We start from the raw sequence: 26007 nt of genomic DNA, 5'->3' as shown, positions 1-26007 counted from the left end.
TGAGACTTCCAGTCGCTAAACTTGCCCTAGTATCTGTTCATCTTCTGCATCATTCCCTAACTTTTTCCACATCCATGCCATCCCTCTGCTCTTTCTTAACTATAAAACAGAGTGTATGCTTCAAAACATCTGTAGCTTTTAAATTTAAAGTGAATAAGTGTTATTTTTCTAAGAAACTCGACCAAACAAAACGAAGAAAATTAAGTCATTTTTAACACTCATGTGACCCCGGATTTGATTTTATGCCGTGCTTCTTTGGATGGAGGATAAGCAACTGGAGAGAATCTGAGAATTGCCTCTATCAACACACATACACACACACACACACACACACACACACACACACAAGCAACTGGAGAGAATCTGAGAATTACCTGTATCAACACACACACACACACACACACGCACGCACGCACGCAACTGGAGAGAATCTGAGAACTGCCTGTATCAACACACGCGCGCGCGCGCGCCTGGTGGCTAAACGGGTGAGTAACTCCGACGCCTCGGAACGTCGAGCTTGGCAAAGCGGGGGCAGGCGGAGACCCGGCCCGGGGGCGGTGGCATAGTCAGGCGCGAAGCCCCCGCCTCCCGCAGGTCCCGGAGGCGGCGGCGTAGCGGGGAGCCAGGCTCCAGCCGGCGGCTGTTGCGCCGAGAGAGCCAGGCCGGCACAGCGCCATGCGGACGAACTCGGGGCTCCGGGTGGAGGAGGACCACCCGGTGAGCGGTGAGGTGCGCGTTGGCCGCTGCCGCTACCTCTGGGGCGGAGTGGACACCGACATGCTGGGGACCAGAAGGGGACAGCCCAGCTCGGGGAGCGCGCGCATCGGCCCATTTGGCGCTCACAGGATAGGGCTGGGGGTCGGGGGCGGGAAGTTCTTCTCAAGGCCGGACCCGAACTCCAGGAGCTGGGCGAGGAGCCAGGCTTGAAGTTTCCGGGGGCCTGCGTGCGCATGTTGCCATGACGACGCCTCACCCTGCTGCCGCCCCTTCCCCTTCGGGTCCGGGGCCTGCCACAGAGGGTCTCTTTATCGACTTTTCCGGAGGGCATTTAGCCGCCCGGGAAAGAGCCGTTTGCCAGCGGGGACTTTTAATCCTGGGCTTCTCTCACTTCCCTCGAACAAATCACCGCAACCACTTGGGAAACCATGGAAAAATCGTGATTGCTACACCGCACCCGCTGGAGTCTCTCCTCCCGGGCATATCAGCCCTGACTCCGACGCCCCCTTTTCCGCAGGAGTAGACTGGAAAAGCCCCACCAGGTCTCCGCGCTCCCCCTCGCTCCCACCCTGATGGAGGAGGCTGCGGGCCAGAGCGGCCTCTGCGGCGCAGTTCGATGACGCATTGCGCCTGTGCGCGGGGCCCGCTGGGCGGGTGTGAACCCGGGCGGGGTGTGAGCGACCCGCAGCTGGGAGTCAGCGGCTCCCAGGCAGCCCAGCTTTAGACGGAATGGGGAAGAAGCAGGTGGTAAGCGAGCCTTAGTTACTTTCAGTTCAGTTGAGCCGTCCTACTTTTGAGGAGTGTCGAGGTTGGGTTTCTGGATGGATGATACGTCATTTTTGCGGGACTTTTGAAATGTGGAGTTATCGTGTGAACTGAGTCTTTGGTGAGAAAGCGGTCCATAGCATCTTTAGAACGATACCGCTTTGTAGATAGATAGAAAGAGCAATAACTATCCTTCTTTGCTGGTTGAATTTTGACAACTGGATAGTGTTAAGACAGCTGGCCTTGTCCTAATCTTTTAGCATTTGTATTAACACACTTTTTGAATGAATGGATAGGTAAATGGGACAGTTGTGGAACAAACTACGAGTGTTTAAAATTTAACCTTTTTAAATCAATGTCCTTTGCAAGCAGCTTGAGATACTTGGAACATTAAACTGATTTCTAGGCATTTTTGTTAGTATTTTATTTTGAAAGATTCCAGAGTGCTACTTAACTGTAATTTCTCTGAACTGCAAACACTTTTCTTATTCATGTAAAATAGCATTTATAAGTTTTTTTTTCTTTCTGCCCTAAATGCGTTTTTCACACTGTATGTTTCAGAGTATGTTTTTAAACAGTATGTTACTATGTGGCTTAAAACCTCCATTTGCTTCCCATTGAATTAAAACAAAATCTCTAATAATTGGTGATGTTGAGCATGTTTTCATGTGCCTCTTGGCCATCTGTATGTCTTCTTTGGAGAAATGTCTATTTAGGTCTTCCGCCCATTTTTTGATTCGGTTGTTTGTTTTTTGATACTGAGCTGCATGAGCTGTTTGTATATTTTGGAAATTAATCCCTTTTCAGTTGCTTCATTTTCAAATATTTTCTCTCATTCTGAGGGTTGTCTTTTCATCTTGTTTATGGTTTCCTTTGCTGTGCAAAAGCTTTTACGTATAATTAGGTCCCATTTGTTTTTATTTTCATTACTCTAGGAGGTGGGTCAAAAAAGATCTTGGTGTGATTTATGTCAAAGAGTGTTCTTTCTATCTTTTCCTCTAAGAGTTTTATAGTGTCCGGTCTTACGTTTAGGTCTTTAATCCGTTTTGAATGGTACAGATGAACCTATTTGCAAAGCAGAAATAGAGACACAGACGTAGAGAACAAACGAGTGGACACTAAGGAGGGAAGGGGCACATGGGATGAATTGGGAGATTGGGATTGACATATATAACAACTATGTATAAAATAGATAACTAATGAGAACCTGCTGTATAGCACAGGGAACTCTACTCAGTGCTCTGTGGTGACCTAAAAGGGAAGGAAATCTAAAAAAGAGAGGATATATGTATACATATGGCTGATTCACTTTGCTGTACAGCAGAAACTAACACAACATTGTAAAGCAGCTATACCCCAATTAAAAAAAAAATCCAGGCTCCTTCCCTTTGTCTTCCTAAGTAATCTGCCCATGCCTTGATAACTGTGCTTCATCCTTATTGGCCTTCTTTTATCTGGAACTCTCTAAGCCCTATCTCCCATAAAGGACTTTGTATTTGCTCCCCTTTGGCTCCTTTCTTATTCAGGTCTCAACTCAAATATCTCCTAACTAAAGAGAGACTTTTCCTAACTAAAGTAGCACTCCTCATTCTTCTCTTCCATATATATATGGAACGTTATTGTCTAATACTTAACCACTAGAATGTAAGTTCCATAAGAGCTTAACGTTATTGTCTAATACTTAACCACTAGAATGTAAGTTCCATAAGAGCAAGGATCCCTCTGTTTTGTTCATTACTATATCCCTGATGCTTAGAACAGAGCCTGGTCTGTAGACATTAAGGAATATAGGAAGGAAGGAACTTTATATGAAATTCAGAAGTGATAGGACAAATTAAAATTGCCCATCTGATTCTCATCAGTACCTCCTGGGTTTCACTTGACGAATAGGATTATCAAAAATTTGAAATACATGAAGTAAAGATGCTCTAAGGTTTTTACTTACAAGAAGTTTTCTTTTTCTTTTCCCCATAGCGTCCTCCACGAGCCCTTCCACCTGTGCCAAGGTAAAAATAATTTACAGTAATTTTATTATTGAGTTTTAAGAATGCAAAGTGAGTAAAGTGAGAAAAATTGACTAGTACTTTTACACAATTATAATAATTCAGAAGAGACTTCCTGAAAGTTTAAAGATGAATAATTCTTGAATCATCAAGATAACAGTTATAATTAAATGCTCTGTTTCAGAGACTAAATGTCCACATGTTAGGATAATGGATCCATTCTTAATGTTTTAATGTCTTGTTTATCAGAATTCTGATCCTCTTTTGTTTGCTAGAATAGTTTCCTCAGAGTTTAAGCTGATTTTAATCAGTGACAAAATAAGAGTTCTTAATCTGTTTAATCCACTTTATTAATAGACAGTAGGGAATATGTATATGTAGGTTCAGAAAATATTGGGGTTACTTTGTTAGTCTTATTAAACAGCTTATTACTGATAAATAATAAGCTAGTTTGTAAACTAGCTGATTTTGTGTGAAAGCTAATTTTATTTTAAGTTTGTAATGATTTAAGTCAATTTTCAGTCTAACAATATAATAGATTTCTAATTAACAGAGTTTCTCTTTTTGTCTCTGTCCTGATTAAATTTGGTCGGTGTCATATAAAGTGCTAATCAAGGTGAGTTAGTTCACTGTTAATGTAAAACTTTCTAAATACAGTATTTGGTGTTTGAAAGTTAGTTTGAGTCCTTCATTTTCTCTTAAACTTGAATCTGAATAGTATAATTTATAATGCTACAATTTTTTATCATAGTAATCTCCTATGACTGCCGTTTTTAAAGGATGGTTGATATATAACACTAGTTATGTGGCTGATATTTGACCTTATAAATTAAAAAGCATTCATCCCTGAATGGAGTCACCTAGAACATAACTGTTGGCTAGATTTTAGTTCCATAATAGGGACTACATCTTCCTTTGTCTCATTTCATCAGGATAGGCTGGGTTATGTCACACTAACCCCAAAATCTCAGTTACTTAATATTATACGGGGTTTTTCTGGTTAATGCAAAGTCCATTGTAGCAACAATCCAGGACAGTTACCTTTCTCTACCTCTTCACTAATGATGTAGTGATCCCGGCTGCTTCCATGCTGTTGGTTCTGCCATCTTAACATGAGACCTTCTCAGTTGCCACAGCAAGGGAAGGAGAAGCTGGAGGGTTACTCACTGGCTTTTTCAATGTTTTGGCCCCCAAATGGCACAGATCACTTCATCTTGCAGCCTATTGGCCAAAACCAGTCATAGGCCACACCTAAGTGCAAGGGGGCTGGGAAATGTAGGGGATCAGATGAATATTTGGTGAGCCCACTTTCTGTCACAGTTTATAACATTACTGACCAGCCATGAGCTACCGGTACTGTACTATGGGCTCCCTTTGACTTTGTCAGTCTCTTGCCTTCTTCCCCTAATGTATAGAAATTGGCTGGACCCAGGGGAAAATAGGGAAAGGTCTTCCCTACTAAAAGTTCCCCTTTGACTTTTCCCTGCATTGAATTTTAGGCAGCCTTTTCTGTTGTTCTTTCTGTTTTATAGATGATATTCCACTTAGTCGTCCTAAGAAAAAGAAGCCCAGAACAAAAACCACGCTAGGTAAGAAGTGTGCTCTGTTGTGTGGGATCACAAGTTTTCCCAGGACCTCAGGCATGCTAAACATCACAGATCAGGGAGAGGCCAGGCCCCAGTCCCAAGTCACTGCTGTGTTAAGGATAGAATCCAGTTCACTTTGAAGCAGTGGGATTCTTGGTGGCAGTGAGGGACAAGGTAGTGGGCAGCCTGAAGAGTATCTAGATACATTTGTGTAGTAAAGGGTTATGCTGCCCTGGATCTTACTTCCACAACATTCTTGGACTCTTTGAGGTCTTTCATCCCTAGATAACATAAGTTGTCTTGAGCTATGATTGGTTCCAGACCCTTGAACAGGATACCGGATTTAGAGACACAAGGTTCTTGGATCCCTCATTTCAGTCAGAGAGTCTCTGCATTAGAACATGAGTCTGAAAGCAGGGCCGTATCATCCAGGTATTAAAGCTCCAATAATGAGCAAGTTCTGTGAACTTTTTTTGTCCCATTCACTGATAATCCTGGATGTTCTGTCAGTAACTCAAACTCAGCACGTCCAGAATTTATCATCACTTTCAACAATTAATCAAGTTTTACTGCTTACTTACAAATTTCTTTTAATGCCCCCCCCACCCCCACTCTCCCAGTGACTGGGGCTGGAAACCTCAGTCGCCTCTCACTGGTCGCTTCACTCTACTTGCTGCCTCTCACAAGCTTGCTTCTTCTGTAGTATCTTTTACGTTTCTTTCCCCTTGTCATTTCCACTGTCAGGACAACCGTAGTTAGCCTAGCTCCTTTCTTCTTCTCACCTGAGCTATTGGGGTAGCCTCCAACATTGTTCTGTACTTATAGCTTTCTTCCACCCTAGTCGGTCCTGCCCACCACTGCTGGATGAACTTCCTAAAGCTCGTAGCTGATCATACCTTATACCTGGTTGGAAACTTGTATTAGCTTATCATTGCCTAACAAATGGCGGAATACATGGTGGGTGGAGGAAAAGAGAGAAATGGAAATGGATGCATAGAGAAAGACATACAGATATGCAACAAAAAGAAAAGAGAGGCAGAGAAACTTAGATTCACAAAGATACTGAAGTGCTAGGCCCTAAAAATATACTCACAATTAAGTACGGACATGTACATGTGGATTTAGAAAGGTCACTGGTGAAGGATGCAATAAAGACTGAGTTGGAGTAGCAGAGGTAGGGCTCTATCCCAGCTACCAGCTTTTTTTCTTGTAAAAAAGAGAAAAAAAATCAGTGCTCTAGACAAAAAAGGAGGTGTATTGCTAGGCTGTTATTAAAATTGTTTTTCAATTAGGGTACTTCAAATTTTTCACTCCTACAGTTTGCAGTTCTTCTACATAAAATAGTAGGTGGTGGGGAAGAGATATTTCTATAGGTTGGATTGCTAGCAGTAAAACTGCTAGACAGAAGGACCTATGCATTATTAATATGATAAATTTCTGCTAAATTGCCTTCAAGGGAGTTGTTATTTTCTTGCCACCAACAGAGTTTGAGTGTCACATTTGCTAAATCCTTGAGAACATTGGAAAATATCAATCTTTCAATTCTTTTTGTCAACTTAGTGGGCAAAAAGTAGCTTATTTTAGTTTCCGTTTCTCTGAATACTAATGAGGTTAAGCATCTTTTCATTTGTTTATTCACTCATTTGTATTTCTTCTTTTGTGAAGAAGCAATGTAGTGAATGTAATGAAGTAAAATTCAAATCTGCCAAAATGGGTCGAAATCTGTTCAAAGATTTGATGAGGGGAGAGATTGAAATGATCAGATGAAGAGATTTTTAAGTAGTCTGTTAACTCCAGTTATCCGTGATGACTTTATCGTGTGTTAATTTATTAATGAAGGACTAAACTATATACAGGCTGATAATTCTCAAGGCATAAGACAAGAACATTCCCTATGGTGACAGTTTCCATTACATTTTCACCTTTTTGAAAGTTCAGAAGCAGTTTTCCTCCTGCCTTTCTTTTATTCCTCTTTCTAGCCCCCTGGTTTTTTGCTTCCTCATTCTTCCTTGTTCCCTCATTTATTTCTTTTCCCAACTTAAAGCCCAAAGTTACAGGTGAGGAGGGAGGAAATCAAGATTTGGGGCACAATTAGTTCTGTAAGAGAAGAGGTTATTATATAGGAAACATTCCAGTTCCCCGTTTCCCTATATTTTTAAGACTTAGTAATCTCTGCTCAAGTTATCCCAATTTTTTCCAACTCCATTTCTCTGTAGCTAGTGCTTCTTTGGAAGGTCTTGTTCAGACTGCTGTTCACAGGCCACCTGAGGGCAGTGAGCCACCAACTAAAGACCCCATAGAACATCAAGAAGCTCCTGTTCAAAGGAGACAGAAGAAGACGAAGCTACCTCTTGGTATGTAAAGAAACTAAGGTTAGGTTGTGACAGCAGTTGTGATTTTGGGGGTATGATTAAAAACCTGTCTGTTCCTATTTTTCCCCACCCATATCCCAGTTTTTTCTTTTTTTGCTTAAAATTTTTATCGCCAGAGTAATTCCCATGGGTTAAGTCAGGAATATTTTAGAGGATCTCTTTTGAGCGTATCTGTACAGATTCTGAGAAGGGGTACAAATTCAGGACCAAAACAGAAAGTTCAGATCTTGGTATGTATATGAATTTGGTATATTATGAATGGACATTGAGATTAGTGGGGAAAGGAAAAATTCTGTATTAACAGCAATATAATGGAGGAAAAGCCAACATTTTTTGAGTCTCACTATGTCTCAGCACTATTCACAAGGTAAACAGAATATTATATCATTATTTTGCTATCAAACTGGCAATGCTTTTTAAAGATTATAAAATCCCAAACTGTTGGATATAAAAGTATTGGTGAGAAATTGGTATACTCGTGCAGCACTGATAGAAAGTATAAATTGATATAGCCTATCTGAACTTATAGGAATAGAAGTAACTACAATGGCTACAGTAATTAAAGGATGCTAACTGTAACATAAGAGTAGAAACTGGTAATAACCAAATATTTAACAATGTGATACTGCCTAGATAAATCATGTTTTACCCATTTAATAGAAACCAAGTACTCATTAAAAGGATTGTTAAAGTAAAATAGTGACATGGAAAGCCATCAGTAATATATTGTTAAGTCAAAAACAAAGATTATAAAATAGTATGTATCAAAGGGTCCCATTTTGGTAAAATATGTTTTATTAATTTCCTAGGGCTACCGGAACAGATTACCACAAACTGAATGACTTAAAACAGCAGAAATCTAGTCTCTGACAGTTCTAGAGGATAGAGGTCCAAAATCAAGGTGTCCACAGGGCCACGCTCCCTCCAAAGGCTCTAGGAAAGAATCCACCCTAGCCTCTTCTAGATTCTGGTGGTTGTTTATAATTCTTGGCATTCTTTGGCTTGTGACAGCATAACTCCATTCTGTGCCTCCATCTTCAGATTTTTCCCTGTGTTTCTGTGTCCAAATTTTGCTCTTCTTATAAGGACAATAATCACTGGATTTAGGGCCCATCCTACTCCAGCATGACCTCATCTTAACTTGATTACATCTGCAAAGACCCTAGTTCTAGAATCTCATTCACAAGTATTGAGAGTTAGGACTTGCACATATCTTTTCCGGGGGACACAATACAATCCAGACCATATGTATATACAAACACATATGTAAAAAGAATGGAAGGCTATAGCAAAGTGTCAACAGTGGTAGGTTTTTTAGAAGGAGGAATTAGGTATGATTTAAAAAAATTTTCTTTCTTCATTTATGTTTTATTAATTTTTATATATTTTATGTATATAACTTTTATAATAATTAGAAAAAAGAAAATAGATTTTGTTAGAGTAAAACAAAGGAAGGAACAAAGATTGGGAGATTAGCTCTCTCCTATTAACATCAGCCCCGAGGAATAGTTTATTACAAAATAGTTTCCCTGACTAATTCCTTGCTTCTTAGAAGATAGTAGATCCTTATTAGATGAAAGAATTATAGGAGTAGAGGGCAGGAACTAGAAAAGTTAGGAGAATGGAGCACAGTTTTGAGATGCAAGTTGAAATGGGATACCACAGTGCCTGGGGGCACTAAGAGGAGAAGGAGTGGGCAGAAGAGGGCAGAAAAGGAAAGAGAGACAGAAATGACCCTAAGACAGCTTTACCTACTCTACAGTTTATTTCATTACTGGCAGTAAATATAGTTGAATTAAAACTACTCTCTTAGACACTTACTCACTCTCCCTGCCTTGTGAGGACACGCAAAAAGACACCTGTTTGCAAGAAAGCTCTCGCCAGAATACAACCATGCTGGCACCTTGATCTCAGACTTCCAGCCTTCAGAACTATAGCCTCATCCACCAGAGGGCAGACAGCAGAAGCAAGAAGAACCACAATCCTGCAGCCTGTGTAACAAAAACCACATTCACAGAAAGATAGGCAAGATGAAAAGGCAGAGTGCTATGTACCAGATGAAGAAACAAGATAAAACCCCAGAGAAACAATTAAATGAAGTGGAGATAGGCAACCTTCCAGAAAAAGAATTCAGAATAATGATAGTGAAGATGATCCAGGACCTTGGAAAAAGAATGGAGGCAAAGATCGAGAAGATGCAAGAAATGCTTAACAAAGACCTAGAAGAATTCAAGAACAAACAAATAGAGATGAACAGTACAATAACTGAAATGAAAACTACACTAGAAGGAATCAATAGCAGAATAACTGAGGCAGAAGAACGGATAAGTGACCTGGAAGACAGAATGGTGGAATTCACCACTATGAACAGAATAAAGAAAAAAGAATGAAAAGAAATGAAGACAGCCTAAGAGACCTCTGGGACAACATAAAATGCAACAACATTCACATTATAAGGGTCCCAGAAGGAGAAGAGAGAGAGAAAGGACCAGAGAAAATATCTGAAGAGATTATAGTCGAAAACTTCCCTAACATGGGAAAGGAAATAGCCACCCAAGTCCAGGAATCGTAAAGAGTCCCATACAGGATAAACCCAAGGAGAAACACGCTGAGACACATAGTAATCAAAATGGCAAAAATTAAAGACAAAGAAAAATTATTGAGAGCAGCAAGGGAAAAACGACAAATAACATAGAAGGGAACTCCCATAAGGTTAACAGCTGATTTCTCAGCAGAAACTCTACAAGCCAGAAGGGAGTGGCATGATATACTGAAAGTGATGAAAGGGAAGAACCTACAACCAAGATTACTATACCCAGCAAGGATCTCATTCAGATTTGACGGAGAAATCAAAAGCTTTACAGACAAGCAAAAGCTAAGAGAATTCAGCACCACCACACCAGCTCTACAACAAATGCTAAAGGAACTTCTCTAACACGAGAGAAGAAAAGGACCTACAAAACAAACCGAAAATGGTAATAGGAACATACATATCGATAATTACCTTAAACGTGAATGGATTAAATGCTCCAACCAAAAGACACAGGCTTTTTGAATGGATACAAAAACAAGACCCACATATATGCTGTCTAGAAGAGACCCACTTCAGACCTAGGGACACATTCAGACTGAAAGTGAGGGGATGGAAAAAGATATTCCATGCAAATGCAAATCAAAAGAAAGCTGGAGTAGCAATACTCATATCAGATAAAATAGACTTTAAAATAAAGAATGTTACAAGAGACAAGGAAGGACACTACCTAATGTTCAGGGGATCAATCCAAGAAGAAGATATAACAATTATAAATATAATTGCACCCAACATAGGAGCACCTCAATATATAAGGCAACTGCTAACAGCTATAAAACAGGAAATTGACAGTAACACATAATAGTGGGGGACTTTAACACCTCACACCAATGCACAGATCATCCAAAATGAAAATAAATAAGGAAACAGAAGCTTTAAATAACACAATAAGCCAGATAGATTTATTGTTATTTATAGGACATTCCATCCAAAAATAGCAGATTACACTTTCTTCTCAAGTGCACACAGAAAATTCTCCAGGATAGATCACATCTTGTGTCACAAATCAAGCCTCAGTAAATTTAAGAAAATTGAAATCATATCAAGCATCTTTTCTGACCACAATGCTATGAGATTAGAAATGAATTACAGGGAAAAAAAATGTAAAAAACACAAACACATGGAGGCTAAACAATACGTTACTAAATAACCACGAGATCACTGAAGATATCAAAGAGGAAATCAAAAAATACCTAGAGACAAATGACAATGAAAACATGACGATCCAAAACCTTTGGGATGAAGCAAAAGCAGTTCTAAGAGGGAAGTTTATAGCTATACAAGCCTACCTCAAGAAACGAGAAAAATCTCAAACAATCTAACCTTACACCTGAAGTAACTAGAGAGAGAAGAACAAACAAGACCCAAAGTTAGCAGAAGGAAAGAAATAAATATTAGCAGAAATAAGTGAAATAGAAACAAAGAAAACAATAGCAAAGATCAATAAAACTAAAAGCTGGTTCTTTGAGAAGGTAAACAAAATTGATAACCATTAGCTAGACTCATCAAGAAAAAAGGGAGAGGACTCAAGTCAATAAAATGAGAAATGAAAAAGGAGAAGTTAAAACAGACACCACAGAAATACAAAGCATCCTAAGAGACTACTAGAAGCAACTATATGCCAGTAAAATGGGCAACCTGGAAGAAATGGACAAATTCTTAGAAAGGTATAACCTTCCAAGACTGAACCAGGAAGAAATAGAAAATATGAACAGACCAATCACAAGTAAGGAAATTGAAACTGTGATTAAAAATCTTCCAACAAACAAAGTCCAGGACCAGAGAGCTTCACAGGTGAATTCTATCAAACATTTAGAGAAGAGCTAACACCCATCCTTCTCAAACTCTTCCCAAAAATTGCAGAGGAAGGAACACTCCCAATCTCATTCTGTGAGGCCACCATCACCCTGATACCAAAACCAGACAAAGATACTACAAAAAAAGAAAATTACAGACCAATATCACTGATGAACATAGATACAAAAATCCTCAACTAAATTCTAGCAAACAGAATGCAACAACACATTAAAAGGATCATACACCATGATCAAGTGGGATTTATCCCAGCGATGCAAGGATTCTTCAGTATATGCAAATCAATCAATGTGATACACCATGTTAACAACTTGAAGAATAAAAACCATATAGTCATCTCAATAGATGCAGAAAAAGCTTTTGACAAAATGCAACACCCATTTATGATAAAAATTCTCCAGAAAGTGGGCATAGAGGGAACCTACCTCAACATAATAAAGGCCATGTACGACAAACCCACAGCAAACATCATTCTCAATGGTGAAAAACTGAGAGCATTTCCCCTAAGATCAGGAACAAGACAAGGATGTCCACTCTCACCACTATTATTCAACATAGTTTTGGAGTCCTAGCCACAGCAATCAGAGAAGAAAAAGAAATAAAAGGAATACAAATTGGAAAAGAAGTAAAATTGTCACTGTTTGCAGATGACATGATACTATACATAGAGAATCCTAAAGATGCCACCAGAAAACTACTAGAGCAAATCAATGAATTTGGTAAAGTTTCAGGATAGAAAATTAATTCACAGAAGTCTCTTGCATTCCTTTACACTAATGATGAAAAATCTGAAAGAGAAATTAGGGAAACACTCCCAATTACCATTGCAACAAAAAGAATAAAATACCTAGGAATAAACCTACCTAGGGAGACAAAAGACCTGTATGCAGAAAACTATATACACTGATGAAAGAAATTAAAGATGATACCAACAGATGGAGAGATATACCATGTTCTTGGATTGGAAGAATGAATATTGTGAAAATGACTATACTACCCAAAGCAATCTACAGATTCAATGCAATCACTATCAAATTACCAATGGCATTTTTTTTATGGAACTAGAACAAAAAATCTTAAAATTTGTATGGAGACACAAAAGTCCCCAAATAGCCAAAGCAGTCTTGAGGGAAAAAAATGGAGCTGGAGGAATCAGACTCCCTGACTTCAGACTATACTATAAAGCTACAGTAATGAAGACAATATGGTACTGGCCTAAAAACAGAAACATAGATCAATGGAACAAGATAGAAAGCCCAGAGATAAACCCACGCACCTATGGTCAAGTAATCTATGACAAAGGAAGCAAGAATACGTAATGGATAAAAGACAGCCTCTTCAATAAATGGTGATGGGAAAACTGGACAGCTACATGTAAAAGAATGAAATTAGAACACTCCCTAGCACCATACACAAAAATAAATTCAAAATGGATTAGAGACCTACATGTAAGACCAGACACTATAAAACTCTTAGAGGAAAACATAGGAAGAACACTCTTTGACATAAATCACAGCAAGATCTTTTTTGATTCACCTCCTAGAGTAATGGAAATAAAAATAAACAAATGGGACCTAATGAAACTTAAAAGCTTTTGCACCACAAAGGAAACTATAAACAAGACGAGAAGACAACCCTCAGAGTGGGAGAAAATATTTGCAAACGAATCAATGGAGAAAGAATTAACCTCCAAAATATATAAACAACTCATGCAGGTTAATATTGAAAAAACAAACAACCCAATCCAAAAATGGGCAGAAGACCTAAATAGACATTTCTCCATAGAAGACATACAGATGGCCAAGAAGCACATGAAAATCTTCTCAACATCACTAATTATTAGAGAAATGCAAATCAAAACTACAATGAGGTATCACCTCACACCAGTTAGAATGGGCATCATCAGAAAATCTACAAACAACAAATGCTGGAGAGGGTGTGGAGAAAAGGGAACCCTCTTGCACTGTTGGTGGGAATGTAAATTGATACAGCCACTATGGAGAACAGTATGGAGGTTCCTTACAAAACTAAAAATAGAATTACCATATGATACAGCAATCCCACTACTGGGCATATACCCAGGGAAAACCATAATTGAAAAAGACACATGCACCCCAGTGTTCATCGCAGCTCTATTTACAATAGCCAGGTCATGGAAGCAACCTAAATGCCCATTGACAGACAAATGGATAAAGAAGAAGTGGTACATATATACAATGGAATATTACTCAGCCATAAAAAGGAGCAAAATTGGGTCATTTGTTGAGACGTGGATGGATCTAGAGACTGTAATACAGAGTGAAGTAAGTCAGAGAAAAACAAATATTGTATATTAACACATGTATGTGGAATCTAGAAAAATGATGAACTGGTTTGCAGGGCAGGAATTGAGACACAGATGTAGAGAACAAACCTATGGACACCAAGTGGGGAAAGTGACGGGGTGGTGGTGGTGGTGGTGTGATGAATTGGGTGATTGGGATTGATATGTATACACTGCTGTTGACTAATAAGAACCTGCTGTATAAAAATAAATAATAAATTTCAAAAATTCAAAAAAGACATACTACTCTTAGTAATTCAGTTAGGGTAAAATTTGAAAGTCAAAATGGATACCAATATACCTATATAGTTTTATAATTCATGAAAAAATATAATTTTTATAATTCATGAATATAATTTATGAAAAAAATGTATTAATAGAAATGACTCTTTTTAGAAAATTCAGGACCCAACTAAGTTTAGGCCAAAGAGTACTTGTGACTACCATTCTAGAATGTACCTACCTCTACAGGTCCAGCTTTCTAAATTTCTGTGTTTTAAATTTTGTTCATTTTTGTTTTGTTCAGAACGTCTGTGGTAGGCTCTACTGCTTATATTATATTTCCAGCCCAGGCTGTAAGTGTTTTTTAAAATAGAATTTTCGGGACTTTGAGGGCATTCCATTTCCTGTATTTCCGGATAGGAAGAGTTTCTAGTGGGTTAGAAGCTTCCATTGACTCACTTGAACTTAATACCTTGTGTGCAGAAAAGAGTTAACACAGCAGGCCTGGACAGGCCCACTTTCTAGAGGGCCTCTTGACTGGCATCTGGGAACTTGGCTGGTAAACAATTTTCTACATTGATATAAAGCTTTCTCTATCAGGGTGGCTCACTGTGCATTTGTGCACACAATGTGATTTATGCTAAACATCTGCTTTTCTTCTGGTAGTCTAGAATTTTGGTATGTGCTCGGCAGAGGGTGCCTATGTGATCACTCCCAATAAAAACCCTGGGCGTTGAGTGTCTGATGAGCTTGCCTGGAAGAGAAAGCAATATATGTGTTGTCACAACTTGTTGCTGGAAGAATTAGCATATCCTGTGTGACTTCATTGATAGAGGACTCTTGGAAACTTGTACCTGTTTTCTTTTGGACTTTGCTCCATGAGCTTTTTCCTTTATGCTGATTCTGCTTAATATCTTTTCCCTGTAATAAAGTGTAACCATGAGTGTAACTGACTTGTGAATCCTTTGAGTGAATCACAGAACCTGGAAGTAATCTTGGAGATCTCTGACACACCCTGGGTGTTGGATTACTTAATTTTTTTTTTCTATATTGTTTGGTATCACAATTTCAAACTTTCTCTTGAGTGTTTAGAGGTGTAAAATTTTAAAAATTAAGAATTTTTAAGATGGTGAAAAAAATTGGGGGCCAATTAAAATTCTTAAAGTTCTTTTGTCTTGCAGAAGTCTTGTACATTATTTTCCTTTTTACATCCTGGTAATTTGAAAAGTTAATCTACTTTATTTTCAGAACTGGAGACTGCCTTTACCCAGAAGAAGACTTCTAGTGCATCTTTATTACCAAATGAAAATGGTATCAACGTGGAGCCAGCTGAGGAGCCAGCTATTCAGAAACCTCGAAGGAAGACAAAGTAAGAATTTATTTGTCCTTCTAAATATTTTGCAGAGATACCTTGATGCTTAATTTCAAGCTCCCAAATGGCAGCTTCTAAGTCTTATTAAATACTTGTAGTTGTATATCTCTAGGATAAGTAATAGTACAAAGTTATCAGTTAAACCAATCTAAGGGTAAATTTGAAAAGAGTAAACCCGCTGAGAAAAGTAAAATATTGTATTTAAATAAAAAATTTTAGGAGCTGTCTCTGAAGAAGAGGACCACAAATAGAAGATTTTGTATAAGTAATAAAAATATTACATATTAAAGATATTAAAAATTAAAGGTAATGTTAATAAAATAGGCTATATTATTTATTTTCTCATGTTAACAGAATTCAAATTACGATTTTTTTAGCAATACATAAAAATGTTTATTTTAACATAGGAAATCAAGTGTCAGGTAAAATATAATGGTATTCTTTCTTTTTTTTTTTTTTTTTTTTGCGGTAAGTGGGCCTCTCACTGTTGTGGCCTCTCCTGTTGCGGAGCACAGGCTCCGGACGCACAGGCTCAGCGGCCATGGCTTACGGGCCTAGCCGCTCCATGGCATGTGGGATCTTCCCGGACGGGGGCACGAACCCATGTACGCTGCATTTGCAGACGGACTCTTAACCACTGCGCCACCAGGGAAGCCCTATAATGGTATTCTTTAAAGAAGTTCACTGGAAGTTATATTACTTGTTTGTACTTGGAAGTGACTCTGCAAATAGAGATCAATATCTATATAGAATCATGTAATTTTAAATCTGTGAAGAAGCTTAGGAATCTCGTTCAGTCACTTCATTTTCCAGATGAGAAAACTGAGGCCCACAGAAATAAAAATGACTTGCTGTGCATAAGAGTTAATAACTGATCCATTTGAGTAAAAACCAAATTTTGTGACTCCCAAGTCCAAGGCTCTTTCCACGAGACTCACAGGTACCTCCTTATTTGGGTCTGTAAAAAGTTAATAATCATCCATTTTTCTTACTTTCTCCCTGATTATAGGAAAACCCAGCCAGCAGAATTACATTATGCCAATGAGCTAGGAGTTGAAGATGAAGACATAATTACTGATGAGCAAAGTAGTCCAGAACAACAGTCTGTACTGACTGCACCCACTGGTATTAGCCAGCCTGTAGGGAAAGTGTTTGTGGAAAAAAGCCGTAAGTAGGTCTTTGTTTTGGAATGTGAGCTCTTTAAGAATTATGCAAGGATATCCTTTGACCTGGGAATTATTCTTCTGGAAATCTGAATTAAGGAAATAAGCAAAAATATGGATAAAAATTTGTACATAAAGCTAATCATCACATTGTTATTCATGAGAGTGAAAAACTGGAAAAAACCTAAATGTAAAACAGGAGGGGAATGATTTCAGACAGTTATGGCATATCTATACAATGAAATCTTCTGCACCACTAAAAATAATGTTTAGGGAGAATTTTTCACTTCATGGGAAGATTCTAATGAAAAATAAACATAAATACACACATGTAGTTTGATTTCAGCTATAGAAAATTGCATAGGACAAAAAAGACTAGAAGGAAATATGCCAAAATATTAATGCTGGTTGTTTCTGTGTTATGGAACTATGGGTAATTTAAAAAATCTCCCTCTACTCCCACCCATTTCTTTATTCTTTTTTTTTTTTTTTTTTTTTTTGCGGTACGTGGGCCTCTCACTGTTGTGGCCTCTCCCATTGCGGAGCACAGGCTCTGGACGCACAGGCTCAGCGGCCACAGCTCACTGGCCCAGCCGCTCCGCGGCATGTGGGATCTTCCCAGACGGGGGCACGAACCCGTGTCCCTTGCATCTTCTTAAGACAAGTGTATGAAACAACCAGTTTCTTTTCACATCACAGAATGCCATGCTACACTAACTGTCATCTTTTCCTAAGAAATTTAAGGTGTTTTCAAATATTGACTTTTATAGTGTTGGGATTTAAACTTTAATATTTGTAAAGTCTCTAAATTAGAGGTTTTTAGACTATGTTATGTTAAGGGTTTCCAGACTTTGTTCTGAGTTGCAAGTTCATTATTGTATTTCATTAAATATAATTGATTTCTAAGACTGTTACTGTAACATCTATTTTGGGTCGAGAAGAAAGTGCATGGACATTGTTTACTTTCCTTAAAGATAAAAAAATAGTATGTTTTATAAACTGAAAGAAAAGAGCCTTCTGAAATAGGGACCAAATCAGGGAGAATTTTTACATAGGAAAACAGCAGAATTTCAGTCTCAGTGTGAGGGTTCTTAAGTGTAGAATAATAGGAAAGACCACCAGGGTTCCCTCTTGTTAGTTGTTTATAGTTGTGTATTGTGTTCTTAGGGCGATTCCAGGCTGCTGATCGCTCAGAGTTGATAAAGACCACAGAAAAGATAGACGTGTCGATGGACATGAAGCCTTCCTGGACCACCAGAGATGTTGCACTGTCAGTGAACCGGGCTTTCAGGTGGCTGATTTTGTTGGACTTCTCTTAAAACAAATGTTCCATAATTTTTTTAAAAAAGTGTTGATTGTTCAATACTATTAACAAAATTGACAGCTTAAAATGGTGGTGGGTATAGTTTTTAAACATTCAGTTAGAGTTAAATGATCTGCCTATCAGTGTGGTAAAAAGAAAAACTTGTTTTTACTTTTTGTGAAATGTTGAATTTTATTCTTATATGTGAAGAGACTTGAAGAATGTTTTAGCTTTTTACTTTTGTCATTCATGTATAATAATGAAACCCTTTTCCATTCAGGATGATTGGTCTCTTTTCTCATGGCTTCTTGGCTGGCTGTGCTGTGTGGAATATTGTTGTGATATATGTTTTAGCAGGAGACGAGCTTTCTAACCTCTCAAACCTTCTGCAACAATACAAGACGTTAGCATATCCATTCCAGAGTCTTCTCTACTTGCTTTTGGCTCTAAGTACAGTTTCAGCTTTTGACAGGTAAGACTCTTGAGACTGCAGATCCCTCTAACTTTTCTTCAGGAGGAAGTGTTGAGCAAAATGTGTCCCTGACTGACTGACATTTTCAAAATAGAATTATATTAATATTATTATTAATATTATATTAATATTTTAATTATTAATTAATTAATTAAATAAAATTAATTAAACAATTAATTATTAATTAATTATATTATTAATTAATATTATAATATTATTTTGACTTTTTAAAAAAGCCATTCTGTTTCTGGTTTTTTTTGGGGGGTGGGGGATGGGACTACTGTGAGCAAAAATATCCCCCAAAGTCTTAACCCATTCCAGCATCAACTCTAAGCCCAAAATTTCATACAAATATAATCAGCTCAGAAAGTCCCAAACATCTTCCAGATGACCTGAATCAGGTATAGACAAAACTCTGGGTATTTTATTAGTTTCCTAGGGCTGCTGTAACAAAGTATTACGAGCTGGGTGGCTTGAAACAGGAATTTATTTTCTCACAGTTCTGGAATGCAGAAGTCTAAAATCAAGGTGTGGGCAAGGTTGGTTCCGTTTTGGAGGGCTCCAAGGAGAGTCTGTTCCTGCCTCTTTCCTAGCTTCCAGAGGTTTCTGGCAGTCCTTGGTGTTCCTTGGCTTGTAGATGGATGCATCACTCCAACCTCTCCTTCTGTTGTCACATGACAGTCTAGTCTCTTCTGTGTGTGTCTTCTCTTCTTGTAAGGACACTAGTCATATTGGATTAGGGCCCATTGTAATGGCCTCATCTTAAGTTGATCGCATCTGCAAAGACTCTATTTCCAAATAAGGTCACGTTCATAGGTACCAGAGTTTAGAAGTTCAATATATCTTTTTGGGAACACAATTCAACCCATTAAGAAAAACAACGTGTAACCCAATAATATGGGTAGTAGAAAGAGGTATAATAGAATCTAATGAAATTTGCCAATCAAGTTTAATTTATTTCTTCTTAACTCTAAAGGAATGATGACTAAAATAGTCTTCTAGTTAAATGTTTTATGTTGCCTTTGTAAATAAGATATCCTTTCATGTGTGTTAAGTATAAACTGTAGCTACTTAAAGCTTAGTAATAGACAACACATGTGGTAGCATTAAAATAGAGAAGGAAGAAACTATTGTCCAGAGAGTACAGTTTTGTAAGATGTTTACAGCTGCACTGTGACAAGAGGCTTTTGTATTTTCTAGGATTGACTTTGCTAAAACATCAGTAGCCATCCGAAATTTTCTTGCCCTGGATCCAACAGCTTTAGCATCTTTCTGTGAGTAAATAGTTTAATTTGATAACTCTGTAACTTTGAACCAGAAAGAGTATAATTTTATTTTAAAACAGACTTTATATTATTGCTACTTATAAACATTACATATAGATATTCAGCGGAATTTGTAATTAAAAAACCATGGTAGGCATAATTTTGATAGAATTATTTTTTAATAGAGGTTATCTAAATAACTTTTAAAAGCTTGTTATTCTGTATTGCTTAATATTTAACTTTTGTGTTTTCTACTTAACATTAAACAGATTGAGCTGATAGGGCATTTTAGTAACAAATACTATTTTATATCTTTTTGATAATTTGGAATAAATTTTGTTCTAATTATGAGAATATTAATAAAAGTAATTTTAGGACCTTGAGTAAGTCATTTAATTTCTTAAAAGATCTTCTAGGTTCTTGTCAGCCTAATGATGAAATAGTAAGCATCAAAACACCCTTCTCTACCTATATTCTTGAAAAATAATGTAAGACTATCCAGCCTATTGAAATTGACTAAGTGAAATTTTTTTTGTATCATCATTCCCCAAAGTACAGATTATTTTTGATCTTAAAGTAACCTATAAGTTAAAAATAATTAATTTTAATTAATTTTATTAATTAATTAAAAATAATTGTTAAAAATACATTGTTAGTAATTCATTTGTCTTTTTCTCAGTGTACTTTACTGCTCTTATATTATCTCTGAGTCAACAAATGACAAGTGACAGAATCCACCTTTACACACCTTCTTCTGTTAATGGTAGCCTCTGGTAAGAATTCACAGTAGCATTAGTAATTGTTGATTGTAATAACAGCAACGATGGGAGTAATGGTGCTATTCTTATCCTTTCACTCTTTTACTTGTTTTCATCTATAAATAATATTGAGGGCCCTGTTTTATTACCAAAATTATGGCCAAAAAAAACCCTATTCAATTGGTTAATGGGTAACTATTGTTGTATACTCCTGCATTTCTAATGAAATGTTTTGTAAAAAAATCTGTTTTAAATCTCTGAAGTTATGGTTTTAAAATAAATCATTACATGGTGAACTGGGGGAGCACCACATCCTCACCCCCAATCAAGGAGCCTGATACCGCAGAGTAGTGATGGGAGTGGGTACCTTGGGATGGAATCAGGAAACCAAGCAAGAAAGAGGAAACCACCAAGAAAGAGAGTGAACTAGGGAGAGTCTGCTTCCGCCGATCAGTGGCCAGCCATGAGAGTGACAGGATGGCTGAGATCCCACTTCACAAAACTTAGAGGGGCAGTCTTGTTTGAAGAGAGTGGCTAGGGGCTTGAGGTTAAGAGAGAAAGGAATGATTGAAGAGTAGCACTAACAGTAGTTGGAAGGGAAACTTAGAAAAATTCTTTGGCAACAGTAAATTTCCATTACATCTGTGTACAAAGTAAATCTGTTTAGAATTCAATAACATTTGAACCTTTGTTCTCATGATATATATGGTGTTATTTTATAGGGAAGTTATAGTTTATGCTTGTTATTCCTCTGGGTGAGGACTGCTCATTTTGTTTAAAGTTTATAAAATAGATATATCTGGATATATGGACCAAAATGAAGACATTTCTAATGAGTATTCCTGTACCTTTAGGGCAGAAGGAGTTGAGGAACAGGTTCTCCAGCCATGGATTGTGGTGAATCTGGTGGTGGCCCTTCTGGTTGGATTATCTTGGCTTTTTTTGTCTTATAGGCCAGGCATGGATCTTAGTGAAGGTATGTATTAAAGAAAAAATAGTATATCATAAAATCTTCTGTAATGACTTTATAAATCTTCTTTTAATGGATATAGCTTACAATGTTTCAATAACAAAGATACATTTAAAGTAAAATAACTTAAGAATAATAATAATAAAGTGGTGAAACAGAATGCCACGAGAAGCAGGGAGGAGTGTGTAGGAGAGCTGTAGTCTTGAAGTATCGAATACTTCATGAGGGGCTTCTGTGGTCCTGTCTCATACTTTGGAGGCATTTCTTCTCTTGCAACGCTTCAGGTATTTTATAGGAAGTTTTTGCTCTTCGTTTCTCTTAGTCTTTTTCTGATCAAAGTATCTCTTAATGTGAAATAAATCATGCTTCATCTATTAGCCTCTGTTAGACACATATTCAAGTGAATTTATTCTTACCTCCCCCTCTACCTGCCACAAAATCTTAACCCCTCGTTGTCTAATGAAGTGTTTACTAATCCTACCTTCAGTGTGCCCAGGCTGAAGTGAGATTTGCTAATCTCTATCCTCAGACCCCTCTTGGAACACCTGAAGAAGAGTCACATTAGCAAACTGTTAGTCTTCTCAGCACTGCTTTGGGAACTGCTTAGTATTTGTATTGTAAGTTGTATTTCCTGGCAGATGTTCCACAATTTCACCCTTGAATCTCTTTGATATTTTCTGGACTTTGGTTATTATTTTATTCTTGATTGGTTAAACATCCTGAGCATTTAACTGCAGTTTGACCAACTGATTATAGCCTATGTCTCAGAAGTCTTGGAACTGAGAATCTTTTCAACATTTCCATTTGTAAAAACCAAGACAAAAAATGTGATCTTCTTGTGTATTTTCATTCATAAATGTACCTTTGCTCATGTTGTTCACTAATTATTCCTTTGGATATATTTAAAGTATTAAAAGAAATCTTCTTAGGCTTTAAGTATTTTGCTGTTTTTCTTTCACTCAGTATAGTTTTTAGTCATTCAAAGATTTTTTCATCTAATGCTTACATCAGGCGACTTCATTTTGTTAATTCCTAAGGTTTTCTTCTTTTGTATTTCCTGATATTTTAATAAATTATGTGTCTATGCTAAGTAATAGTTTAAATGTAGAAATGTCAACTAATAACATTCTGCACTGTGGTTGGGATTAAAGCTGCATGCAGCTGGCTTGTGTAGTATTCAGTCTAAATCACAAAGTGTGTGTTACTTATTAAATATTTCCAGAATCCTGCTTTTAGGGCCATGTGAGTCAAATAACATTTCCATGTGGATAAAAAAAGGAAATATAAAATGAGGATGATAATACTCGCTTAAAGAGTTGTTATGGTGATTAAATAGGGTAACATATTTAAGATATCCTGGCACACACCTCATCTTAGTTCCAGGTCCTCCACTGCATCTGTGTCCTACATTTTAGGTTATCATGATCACTATAGAATTAGACCTCTTAGATGTCTAATGATCCTGGATTCTCTAAGTGACTTAAATTTCCTGGTAAGAGTTATTATATTGTCTCTATTATATTATATGTTTTATTTTTCAAGGGTTTATAATACATTCAAAACTTGTATATCTCAAAATGCAAAACGTGTACATTTGTCATTAGTTCATCTTTTAAATCAGATTTCACAATCAAGAATTCTTACTTGTACTTGAGGGCTTTCTATTATCATATAATATGTCAATATTTAAAGACTCTTTATAACTAAGCTATAAAACTCTTTTTGAGATACTGGGAAATCATTTTGAGTGTGATTTGTTCATCTTCTCTCCCAGAGTTGATGTTCTCCTCTGATGTGGAAGAATATCCTGATAAAGATAGAGGAATCAAAGCCTCTTCATAGTGCCAACTCACCTTCAGAGTAATTACCTAGTATTTAGAATTTTTCCCATTCTTGTTTTTAAATGTATTTTTATAAGATATTTACAGATGTATTTGGAATTGATTTTTCGATTATATAATACTGAAGAATTTCTCAGGATTATGGAAAATGTTAAAATTGTATCTGTGATTTATACTCAACCATTAATTTCCATAGCATTATTGTCTTTATGACAAAGGAGATGCTGAGGTAGAAACCAGCAGGTGAAAGTGTTTATTTCCTGTTTTCTCAAATTAGTTGCATTTATAATCATTATCTTTAAAAGTACTGTATACAGTGCTTTTAAAAAAGCCATAACTTTAGTGTTACAAAATAGGTTTAAACATTAATTTAGGGAATAGGGAAGAAGGGGGGAAAAAGGACCTTCATTATTTTTCATGACTCCTTACTGAATAAATTGAAATATGAAATTTGGTTTTTTTTGAAACTGGTTCAGTGGTTGTGTATCATGTAATAAGTCTAATGTAATGTAATTTAGCTTGAAAGATGCTTTATTTCATGGCTAATAAAAAGGAAATGTAACTTTTATTTGAAAAGTTTTATAATCGTAAAAGTTTATTTTTCTTGAAGACCTGTACCAGTAGTTCCCGTATCTGGTTGCACATCAGAATCATTTAGGGAGCTTTAAAAAAACATATATTGCAGAAGAGAAGCCAAGTGGGCCAAGAGCTCAGGAGAACAAAGGAGAGGCCTGCGAACCTATTAATACTCACTTGACCTCTGCAGACCCCTTCCCCTGCTTCTTTTTTACATGACAAGAAGTATGAGTAGAAATTCACTATACCTAATCTCAAGCTCTTTGTCAGAGAGATCTTTGGCTGTCACGGAAATCCCACTCTTCAGGTGGGTCCTGCACTCAAAGAGGTCTCTTCAGAGCTGTATCCAATGATGCCTCAACTGGTGTGAGACCTAGAGCTCAAGACATTAAGGCTCACTGTGAGAAAAGGTGTCTCAGAAGCTCTTGAGCACCTCAGTAAAACTGGGCCTGCCCTGTTAGCAAGCCACTGAATGCTGTGGAGCAGAAGAGGAGTGACAAATTGATGATGGAGTTGGCTGGCTCTGAGCACAGGTCTAAATTTGGTACGCACACCATACTAGGAATATCTTGCTGTTTGTAAGGCCAGAGCTGCTGAAAAGGGAATTCCCTTTCTGTCACAGAATTGTGAATCCACTGGCAATCCTGAAGTCATCCTGCCTGTTCCAGCTTTCACTGTGATCAGCAATGCTTTTCATGTTGGCATCAAGCTGGCAGTGCAGGAGTTCATGATCCTCCCTGCCAGCAAACTTCAGGGAAGCCACGCTCATTAGAGCTGAAGCTTACCACACCTGAACAATGTCGTCAAGGAGAAACATGAAAGAACCAATGTGGGGGATTTTGGTGAGCTGAATATTGTCCCCCAAAGATGTCCATGTCCCAATCCGTGGAATCTGGTGGAGCTGTACAAATTTTTCATCAAGGAAAACACAGTGGTATCTATCAAAAAACTTTTGGCCATGATGATTGAGAAACTTGGAGGAAGTTCGTTGCTAATGTATGTCTCCATGATTGGCTCAAAATCATAATTTTTCTCACCTTTCTCCATACATCACATGTTGGGTAGAGTGGTATACTTAGTAGAGTTCCTGAGGTGTCAAAAAGCAAGATCCCCAGTGGGGTTTTTGTCATTGTTTTTTGGGTGCAAAATATTCGGTAATTAATACCTGCCTCTCCCCACTCCCCGCAGGCAGAACAAAATATACATAGGCTTCTATGCTCCATTCCCAGAGATTCAGATTCATTGGGTCTGAGATGGTACCTGGAACACTGTCTTTTAGAAAAAGGTATGCCAAGTGGTTGTGATATAGACAGTAGACTAGCCAGCATTTGGGATCTCTGGCCTACGTGTACCATTTGTAATTTATTATGAAACAAAGCTTGGATTGCAATAGATGACTTGATTTGATCTTGATCAAATTGCTAGGTTTGTGAGAGGACAAAAAAAAAGAAAGAAAATGAATAAAACATGGTACCTGTCTTTTAGTGACTCATAATCTAGTCAAAAGACAGAGATAGGCATAGGAGTTGAAGAATCTAGGGAAGTATTTCAGGTAAGGGGTATGTGCAGGTCCTTTATAGGATGGATAGGATTTCTACTGGTGGAAGTGGAGACAAAGAAAAGGCTATACACATGAGTGAGCTCTGAGGGATTTTTATTTGGAAACTATCAAATGTAAAATTGTTGAAAGACTAATGTAATAGCAACTGTAATCTATATCAACTTAGATTATTGTTAAATTTTTGCCTCATTTGCTTTCTTTCTTTATACATCCTTTCTCTTGGTAAATATTTTGAAAGTAAGTTGCTAACATCATGTCACTTCACCCAAATATTTAAGCATGCATCCTCCAAAAACAACATTTTTCTGCATAGCACAATATCATTCAAACAGT

General features: G+C 37.4%; 1 protein-coding gene across 1 annotated transcript; it reads left to right on the top strand.

The window, feature by feature from the left end:
- Positions 1 to 510: 510 nt before the first annotated feature.
- TMEM237 (transmembrane protein 237) lies at positions 511 to 24312 on the top strand. The gene is made up of 12 exons (XM_079924825.1): positions 511 to 729; positions 3457 to 3488; positions 4989 to 5074; positions 7288 to 7425; positions 15642 to 15762; positions 16775 to 16932; positions 18096 to 18219; positions 18512 to 18703; positions 19904 to 19977; positions 20648 to 20741; positions 21581 to 21702; positions 23471 to 24312. The coding sequence occupies exons 1-12, from the start codon at positions 676 to 678 to the stop codon at positions 23536 to 23538; spliced, it is 1263 nt and encodes a 420-aa protein (XP_079780951.1). The 5' UTR covers positions 511 to 675; the 3' UTR covers positions 23539 to 24312.
- Positions 24313 to 26007: the final 1695 nt, after the last annotated feature.

The sequence above is a fragment of the Stenella coeruleoalba genome (assembly GCF_951394435.1).
Source record: "Stenella coeruleoalba genome assembly, chromosome: 6".
Taxonomy (NCBI): domain Eukaryota; kingdom Metazoa; phylum Chordata; class Mammalia; order Artiodactyla; family Delphinidae; genus Stenella; species Stenella coeruleoalba.
The sequence above is the reverse complement of the archived record's forward strand: the minus strand, read 5'-3'. Positions and strand labels throughout refer to the sequence as shown.

Bases quoted from the DNA above. Each gene is read 5' to 3' on its own strand.
- TMEM237 (XM_079924825.1), top strand. From the start codon at position 676: ATGCGGACGAACTCGGGGCTCCGGGTGGAGGAGGACCACCCGGTGAGC. The intron at 18,704-19,903 runs GTAAGACTCTTG...TGTATTTTCTAG, and splicing joins ACAGTTTCAGCTTTTGACAG to GATTGACTTTGCTAAAACAT. The intron at 21,703-23,470 runs GTATGTATTAAA...CTTCTCTCCCAG, and splicing joins AGGCATGGATCTTAGTGAAG to AGTTGATGTTCTCCTCTGAT.